Source organism: Ixodes scapularis, unplaced genomic scaffold (assembly GCF_016920785.2).
Source record: "Ixodes scapularis isolate PalLabHiFi unplaced genomic scaffold, ASM1692078v2 PGA_scaffold0__279_contigs__length_252992795, whole genome shotgun sequence".
In the NCBI taxonomy this organism is placed as follows: domain Eukaryota; kingdom Metazoa; phylum Arthropoda; class Arachnida; order Ixodida; family Ixodidae; genus Ixodes; species Ixodes scapularis.
In genome coordinates, this window is record NW_024609835.1 from 118,280,287 (window position 1) to 118,290,043 (window position 9,757).

At 47.4% G+C, this 9,757-nt stretch overlaps 1 protein-coding gene across 1 annotated transcript; it reads right to left on the reverse strand.

Annotated features, from left to right (window-relative positions):
• Positions 1–4,712: 4,712 nt before the first annotated feature.
• LOC120845939 (zinc finger BED domain-containing protein 4-like) lies at positions 4,713–6,458 on the reverse strand. Its single transcript, XM_040217501.1, has one exon. The coding sequence runs from the start codon at positions 6,456–6,458 to the stop codon at positions 4,713–4,715; it is 1,746 nt and encodes a 581-aa protein (XP_040073435.1).
• Positions 6,459–9,757: the final 3,299 nt, after the last annotated feature.

Sequence of the window (9,757 nt, forward strand, 5' to 3'; positions counted from 1 at the left end):
TTCCACCCTGTTATATGTATTGATTATTTAAATTGTATTATAGGTGGCAAGCTACATCGGAGGAGTTCAAAAGAGAAAGCAACACTTCTTAACAGATCAGCAGGTGTTGTAAATTTTTAACGTGTAGGATTCGGCAGACGTCGTATTGATTCGGGGCCCTCATTGGCCTGCATGAACGTCCCGCCCTTTCGGAGCCAGCAGATGGCCACGACCTTTCGCGCCCGTTGTGTTAGATAGGACGGCTCGTGATAGTAAAGCGAGCAGCGCACCCTCGAGGAGTGAAATGGTACGAATGTGTCGTTGACTCGGCGAACAGTGACAGCCACCCAGGAGGAGTCAGTCAGAGTATCGCATAAGGGAAAGCAAAGGAATCGTTGCCTGAAAGGATGAGGACACCACGGCCTTACAATATCGACGGTCAACAACTCTTCTGCCAACCAAAACAACGCCGCGAGCGCGCTAAAGCCGGCGGCGCGGGACACAAATCCCGCAGACGCACACACGAAAATGGGCCGGTTTCGTTAGGGATGTGGGGAAATTTGAAACCAGCCATCCATGCATGCGTGAATCGATACCGCCTGTTTGCCCTAGCTTCGAGCGCCCTATCCTTACCTTGAAATGGCCGTGCTCTATCTCTCTCCGGGGAGATCCGATAGCACCGAAGAATTATCTATTAAACTTGAGGAAGAAAACGAGAAGGGACTGTTTAAGTTTAATTACTCCCACCAAACCGCTCGTTCTGTCCTTATAAAGGGTTATCTTTTTTGGAAACAGCAAAAGCCCGCGCACCACCTCGGAAATATAAATATTGCGCTGTAAAACACAGGAGAACTAATTTTAAACATAATTAAACGATTTCAAATTCTCATCTGGTGGATGGGGGGAAGTTCTCGTGACATCACTTGTGGCATAATAGCAGCGCCGTTCTGCGGCAATACGGCGTGCCGGCAGAGTTCGCCTAGGCCTGAACGCGTTTGCAAAGCCTTGGCGGAGAAAGCCAAAGCGTAGTTGGCCACAGTGAGCTCGTTCTCGTTGCGGCTCTTTGCACGACACGACCCGAGCATGCTTCTGGCACGGCCGGTATTATAGTTGCTGCGAGTCGCGAGCTGCGAGCCGACGTTAAAAAGGATATGTTTGAACTACGAGGGTGTCAGCAAGAGCCACGCAAAGACCTGTTCGCACTCGGAGCGGACGCGCGCGTTTGATCGAAGTGCTGGATTCGCTCTGTTAGACCGCGTTTCGATAAGCGCTTCTGGATCGATCTTTTACGATTGCAACTCGATACTGACATGACACTCGGCAAAGAAAGGTTAGACCGACATCGCGTAGCTCCCACGAACTGCTATAGCTCGACAGTGACGTAGCGTCGAGTCAGAATAAAAATGGCATACTAATAACAGAGTGTACATACCGAGTTGCGAAGGTAATCCGTATGGCGTTTATTTGAGCTCTATATCACACAAAACAAGGAGATAGAACCAATGAGGGTCCCTTTTCGACGACAGCGTTCGTCACCGCTGTCTCGGAAAACAAGGAGACCGAGATGACAAGCGGAAAATATTGACCTCTGAAATTTAGTTCAGGGATCAAACTACTCATCCGGTAAGGGTACACAAGGGTCGCGCGGGCATATTCCATTCAGCAGGCCAGCCGGTCATGGACAGACGGTCTTGGCCAAGGACCGCCGGAGCAACGGTGCGCCGAGTCGATGTTGCTGCTAGGCCTACTATATTCTGCCGAGCTCGCTCGGTCGGCAGAATCGTGGCCGTTGTAGCTCTTCTCGTGTGTTTGTGGATCCTGCGTTCTTGATCGTCGTGGTCTGTTTTAAGTACTCCTTCCTTTTTTCTTGCTGGTTGAAGTCGGGACGCACGAGAAGAGCACGTAGAAAAATAAATGTCCGTTGGTGGCCGATACCAAGTAACTGAGCGACGCTGCCGGCCTTGTTGATTTGATCGTAAAAAGTGCGTAAAACAGCTTCGGAGCTGTCGTAGGATTCTGTCGTAACCTGCGCAAAGGTTACGACAGAATCGTTTCGAGAATACGGGTTTTCTCTCAAATTTGTTGTAAGCACTTTTTTCGTCGTGAGTTCGCTTTGAGATTCCGGCCTCAGAGCTGGTTTTGTCAGTGCCGCCGTGGTTGCCGACATGCCGTGGTGCAGCGTGCGTGCAGCCCTTGCACATCTCAAACGGCCACGTTGTCACAGGTTGGATGGATGGATGGATGAATACGGCTGAGCCCTTTGGATCGGGCGGTAGCTTACGCCACCTAGCCATTTTGTTTTACCATTTAAGCTTAGAATATTTAAATGTGAAATCTATATTCACTCCGCAGTGCAAAGAAAGTGAGGCTATGAAACCCCCTTGCCATCAGTCAACGTTACTAAAACACTCAGTTGGGAAACTCGCCGTCGGAACCTGGGCCGCTGGCGTCCACCGAGACCGAGCTAAATGCGACAACAGCGCCACTCTTTATCATTTGTCGGTACTGTGGTCAGCTTGAGCTTTTTGAAAGCCTGTTTTTGCGTAAAAACAAACGGAAAAGACTCTTTTTGCATGAAATTTATTGGAGTTTAGTACAAAAAGGGGGGCGCGTTATGTTTTTAAAATCTTTAGTTTGCAGGGTTTTGCGGTAAAATTAATATTGTTTTTATTCAACCATGCCTCAGCCGGCCTTTCAGGTAGCGCGTCCCGCCCTAGGTGCATTTTGACTTCGATAGTTGAACGCGGCGCCAGCGGCGCGTCTGCCGGGGCCACGGGGGGTGGTACCCCTGTAACCTCTACCGCTGTACCAAAATGGATGTCACGTGTACTTCCTCGATTGGCCGCTGCGGGAGAAATGGTGGCGTTGTGTTCGTCATTAGCTCGGTGCTCGGAGACAGATTGGAGCCACTTTTTCAAAGCTGTCTCTATGGGAGTTTCCCAACTGAGTGTTTTAGTAACGTTGCCATCAGTGGATAAGAAAATACCTAGTTTTCTCTCGATTTCTGCCACCATTCACTTAATCTTTGCTTGGTAATCTCTACTAGTGATGGGACGAATCACCGGAGATTCGGATTCGGACAGATTCGGAAATTTCCGAACTTCCCGCGACGAATATTCGGCAGATTCGGAGATTCGTCAGGTTCGTCGCTGGTTGCAGTCGACAGCGTGAAACTTGTCGTAAACCTCGCGAATACGGTCAGTTGTGTTTTCTTTTTAGGTATTGTTACTGCATATTACCAGATTTCGTCTTGTTTATTTCAACGTATATTATGCACTGCACTGTTAAACCCTGGCACGCGACCGGTCCAGCTGAGCTGAGCTGATCGGTGTGGTTGACGTAGGCCTAACCAATGCACGGTCTCGGTTTCTGTGCGATTTCGCGGTGATCGGCAAAATGTAGCGAAAGGCAGTGTATTATTCATAATGTGGCGCAGCGCACAATAAATATATTCAGGTAAGGAAATGATTCGCCTCCTTCTTTAGAGCTGCGTGTGTCTACCTGTAAGGCGCGAGAGCGAGATGAATGTTGCTCGTCTCAACTTCGACCGCGTACCGGCACGCACGGTTCCGGCACCGGCGGCAAAGGAAAACCTCGCTAATTCGCACTTGTTCTCCGCTCTCGGCAGCAAGTCGGCCGTGAAAGGTTATGCGTTGCACATCTTCGGAAGCAACACAACAGATACTAGAAGAAACGGACAAAGGGCTTAGTCCATTTTAGGTGCGCCGTTCGTGGTTTGCAAGACGAACTATCTGGAATACCAATCTGCATTTCTCACAGGAGCTTAACCATACTCAATGCTCCTGGAACTACCTGTCCAAGCAAGTGTTGTCAGAAATAAATAATAGTTTTATTGCACTCGCTGCTTCTCTTGCAGAAAAATGAACACGTCGAAACAGTAAAAGTTAAAAGGACTAGGAGTGGTTCATTAACACTTAAACAATCGCCACTCGAAGGTCAGCTTTTCCAGGAATGTTTCTTGCGGTTCAGACTGTTCCAGCTGTGCTTGCCTATGCCTCCATGCCCTGCTCATGTGAATGAAGCTGATGGTGGCCACATTCTGCAGTGTGAGGCGGTTCCTTCTGACGATCTTGACGGCCCCTGCAGGGTAGATACGCCCCCTGTGTACACACACTGATTGGCAGGCAGGCAAGATATCCAGTGGCTAAGGTGTACAGGTCAGGGTACAGGTACACCCCTAATCACACTTAGCTACAACAAGCAGTCCGTGGTTCTCCTGTCCTCCCAGCACCCACATAGAAAGTGCACTCCAAAACGTTGCGCAGTTTGGAAGAACAAGTTCACTGTATTTGTGTTTGTAAGCAGGTGTGCTTACAAATAACTGTATTTGTAAGCACACCTGCTTACAGTATTTGTAAGCAGGTGTGCTTACAAATACGCATGTGGCGTATTTGTAAGCACACCTGCTATGTCGGCGATTAGAGGACGGAAAAACCACGGACTGCTTGTTGTAGCTAAGTGTGACTATACCTGTAGTTTTTTTTCTTCCAGTATAGATGATGAGATTGCTTCGCAAGTTAATTAAGCATTCCACTTCCTCGTCTTCCAGGTAAGCATCAGCTTGTGCACTGATGACCGTTGTGGTTTGTCTCTTCCGTCGTGGCCCTTGAGTAGTGTGCTTAGTTTTACTGCAGTTGCCGCTTATCGTTTGCAGGAAAATTAACAACTTGAAACAGTATGTTATAGGCTATTGGGAGTGATGCAAGGGCACTTTAGCAGTCGCCACTCTCAAAGATCATCTTTTCCAGAAAAGGCTCTTCCGGTTCAGACAGTTCCTCCTCAGCTGCGCTGGCCTGTGCTGTCTCTGCTGCACTGCTGAGGCTGTTGGCTACTCTTGCAGGCAGAATGTTGGGGATCCATTCCCTGTTCATCCGAATGAAACTGAGGGTGGCCACATTCTTCGGTGTGAGACGGTTCCTTCTGTCGGTCACGATGGCTCCTGCAGAGCTGAATACCCTCTCGGAGTACACACTGGTTGGAGGGCAGGCAAGGTATCCAACAGCTACGGCGTACAGGTCAGGCCACAGGTACCGCTTTTTCTCCCAGTAGACGGTGGGATTGCTGTGCGAGTTGTAGCATTCCACTTCCTCGTCTTCCAGGAAGGCATCAAGTTGCGCCTTGACGACCGTTATGGTTTGCCGCCTTTCCTGTCGTGGCCTGGGAGTTGTTGTGCTCGATGTCTTATACCATGAATGAAAATCACTGGGTGGTGAGCTGCCTGAGGAGGTGCTGGGGGCGCTCTGGGGTGATGATTCAGCCACACTCTTGTCCTTGCATGCCTGGCTATGGACATCCTGGAGTCTCTGCTGCAGGTAGCTTCGCACAATTTCCAATTTTGGGGATGCAGAAACCTCTTCGCTTGTGTGAGTGGAAAGTGTGTCCCTGAAACGAGGATCCAGTAGGGTAGCAGCCCAGTACTGAACATCTGTCTTCACAGCATTCAAATGTCGACTGAGGCTCAGTTCATTGAGCAGACATGACGCAAGGCAGAAGGCCGGGGTGTCCAGCTCTGCACCTGTCATAGTGTGGGTGACTGTTCTCTCGATGAATGTGAGGAGGGGCAACACTTGTCCCAGCGTCGACGTGTCCATGCAGAGGAGGCGTGTTGCCTCCTCAAACGGCTTCAAAACGGTTGCCATGGCCTTGAGCAGAGCCCATTGCCGTGGCGCAAGGTAGTGCTTCGTGCTGTCTTCGAAGAACTCGCTGACAGCTCTCTGCTGCTCAGAGAGTCTCTCAATCATGTAGAATGTGCTGTTCCATCTGGTGGGAACATCTTGCAGAAGTTTGTGAACTGGCAGCCCGTGACGAAGTTGGATAGCTTCCAGTTGCCTCTGGGCACTCGCAGAGTGTCGGAAATGGCCAACAATGGCACGTGCTGCCTTGAGAGTCTCCTCCAGCTCTGCACCAGACTTGGTCAGCGATGCTTTTACTACCAAGTTAAGGCAGTGGGCCATGCATGGAGCGCGCTTCATCCCTCTGTCGTTCAGTGCTTTCACCACATTTTGTGCGTTGTCGCTTGTTACAATGCCCACTTTCACCCCCAAAGGGACTAGCCATGTCTCTATGACATCCTCGAGCTTCTTGCCGATGTTGTACGCCGTATGCTGCTGTCCAAACCCGGACATGTCGAGGACGGCATTGTTTCTGGTCAGGGATCCTTTGGAGTCTGGAGCTATCCAGTGTGCCGTCACAGACATAAAGTCATTGACTTGGCGGCTCGACCAAATGTCGGTTGTCAGGTGGACTTCCCCCACGCACTCTTTAAGTTGTACCTTTAAAGCCTCTGCAATGACAGTCTCCAGCGCTGGGATGGCCGAGTTTGCAAAATAGCCCCTGCTCGGAATGTTCCATTGCGGAACACAGAACCGCATAAAATCTATGAATGCAGGGTCTTCAACCATGGAGAATGGCTTCATTGACTTTGCTATGTATTCTGCCAGTTGCTTGTTGTGCGCCATTGCCAATGGGTGCGTCGAAGTCCAGCACTGCTTGCGATTCATGGCCTCTAGTAAGGTCAGCTGGGTTTGGGGTGATTTTGCAACACAGGATGTCACGAATGATGCTGCTGGTGTTGATGCAGACGTTGCTGTTGGCGCAGCAGGAGTCCTCTTTAACAAGTGGGGATGGTTTCGCTTCATATGATTATGAAGTGCAGTTGTTCCAATCTTTTGGCATCCACCTTCTTTTCCAAGCCGTACAGTCTTGCGGCATTGTTTACATACTGCCTGATACTGGCCTGTTCTCTCGAAATGGACCCATATTGATGATTCTTTTGCACGCTTGGCGGGTGGGGGCAGGTTCCGGTCCTCGTGGATATCTGGACTGGGTCCACTCTGTGGCGCTCTGCTGCTGGAACTCGGTGTTTGGTCCACTTGAGCGTCCACTGGAGGTGTCAGCGTTGGATCTGATAATTAAAGTTTAAAAAGAGTAACAAATAGTTATGTAGGTGATTACCATGTACCTCATAGCTACTGTTTTTTTGGATCACTGCAATTGGATCTACACAATTTTTGCATAGAGTAACGCTGGTGTGCATGATGTAGTTATGAAACTTCCATTATTTGAGTGCCTGCAGTTCCATATTTTACATAGTGAATAAGCTCCTCAAAGACAAGAACAGAAAACCAAGACGACATTGAGCACTACTTACAACTGTATTGTTTATTGAAAAACGCTATCTGTACACAAAACTGGGCTCCTGGCATAAGGCGAACTCATCAGTTAGATGCAGCGACGATGCACTTCTGCCTACCGTGTTTGCTCACTAGTCAAGCCCTTAAAGCGCAGAAAAAATTGCAGTCTAGAGAAGCAAAGGCTGACTAAGAATAATTATGAGCAAGGATCAGTTACCATTCTAAAAAAGAGGTTACGCTGATATCAGGCGGTAATATCTTGTGTGCTGAATTTACGCCCTAAGCAGTTGTGTCGATTGGCAGCGTACATCTAAAAATGAGATCTGATGAAATATAATTTGACTTGGTTACTTTTGGTAATACAGCTTTAATATTTTTATGAGTTTTTTTGGCATATCAGTATTAAAGAGGACATTTGTGTAGCCTTGACCACCACCCTGGGTGTGCGAGCTCACAAGTGCCCGTAGCTTTGACTACACCGCCAAGAAAGTTGTCCCCAAGTATAGACTTTATTCTAGCAGCTAGATGTATGCAAAATATATAATACCTTGAATTATTGCAATCTCGAAGCCCTCCAGTCCTTCTATTCCTCTTAAGACATACACAGAACCTTGGTTGGAACTGGTCTCTTGTGCAGGTTCAGGAGTTTCAGGAGGCCCCGTTGCTTTGTCACTCTCCGTGGCTTTGTCAGGAATTTCCCTTTCAGAATTAAAAAAGTTTTTTTTATTATTTTAGTATAAGTTGTTTACACAATGCCTATGTGCCACATCAGTCACATTTTAAAACAACCGAAACATACTTTGGGGTGGCACAACACAGGTTATTCTGCAACATGCATTGCAACATGAGAAACATTGTTGCACCATTACAGTGTCCAGACAGAGAGAGTTCGGAATAGCAGGGTATTTAGACATTCCACTTAAATGTGCCCGGAATATGACTGAGGCCTGTTGCAGAAAGGTGCCATGTAATTCAGGTTAGGGTTGCCCATCAAAATATCCAGATAGTTCAAGTAATCCTCAGCCCACCGCCTGGGCGTGCCAGATGCCCTTAGTTGGTTTTGCATGTAAACCCCAAACCTACACTGTATTCCACTTAAATGCATGACGAATAATTACCCATGCTGCATATCTTTTCCTCTTCTGAAATATATTCATGTAATCTCAATGCCAAATTTGATTGAATTTAGCTGAATAAATATAAGACTTAGTACATTCTTTGTCTGGAAAGTATTAAAATTTACATTAATAGGTACACCCAATGCCGCCCACCTCAGTCTTGGGTACTTGTTGCTCTATTTAGCTTCCGAATATAGAGCTTTGCGAGCATGTTGTACAGGAGGTAAGTTGAACCACCTTTGTCAGGTTAAGGTATTTAACGTTTATATTATTAATTAATTCACTTATTTATTTATAGACAAGCCACCAAGCAGCTACGATCGATGTAGTTCTGGCAATAAAAATACATTGCATTAATATAATTTGAGGTGAAAACGACCGCATTTTTGTTTAGTTTCAATTGTGTGCACATGTTATTTTGTGCGTACTTAAACTTCAATACGACAATTTTCCCACATTAAAATGCACGTTTAATGCTGCACACCTGTTCACGTACCAGTTATGCTCAAATAAAAAATTAAAGCTCATTTACTTACAGTAAGATGGGGGATTCCCTGTCTGCCGAACGTCCCGAAGAATCGTGTAGCTCCATTGGCTCCATCCTTGAAGTGCGAAACCGTAATACCCGCCGAAGTCGGAGCAGTCAGAGCTTTGGGAATGGAGGAGGAGGAGGAGGAGGGGGGGGGGGGGGGGGGGGGCGCACTTCGATGGTTTTCTATGCGTGAACTTTATTTGATGAAAGAGAAACACAACACAGGGGTGTCCAACGCAACTTTATTGTTTGGAAACAAGCACTAACTAAATCGGATGTCATTAACCAGAAAGGTACAAATGCAGTACAGGAGACTCCAACACTACAGCGCAAGGAGTTTCAGATTGTTTCCCGTGTTCCGATAACAGTACCTCAGTGGACATACGATGGAGATAATCGAATCGAACATAATCACTTGCGTGGTGTGTGCCACTATGACCGTAATTATGGGCACGAAATCTGTCCGTACCGAACAGCACGTACGGCATCGATCTCTTGCGGCGATGAAAACATGCGGACATGCGCTTGCATTTCCACCTGCACCATACGTGCACCAAGCATGCCTATTTCGGTCGTAATCCAGAACCGAAACCAATTTTCCCGCGATGTCTGGCTACCATTCTCGACAAACATCCAAAATATTATAAACGAAGCGGAACATTTTATTTATTACTATACTAATATATTGCAACATTATTTTGTGCACTTTGTAGAATTTAGTGAATTTAATATCACGAAAAGTTAAACACTCGTCAACGTAATCTGGCAATCATGGCAACGCTCCGAATTTTTCCGAACTTTTCCGAATCTCTCGAGATTCGGCTACTCTTCCGAATCTTTCCGAATCTTCAGATTCGGCTCCGAATCTCGATTCGGATAAAGATTCGTCCCATCACTAATCTCTACAGTCTTGAAATCCACTCTCCCTTCGCTGTCTCGCAGGTCGTAAATCGTCGACGCGCCACCAAGTGGCA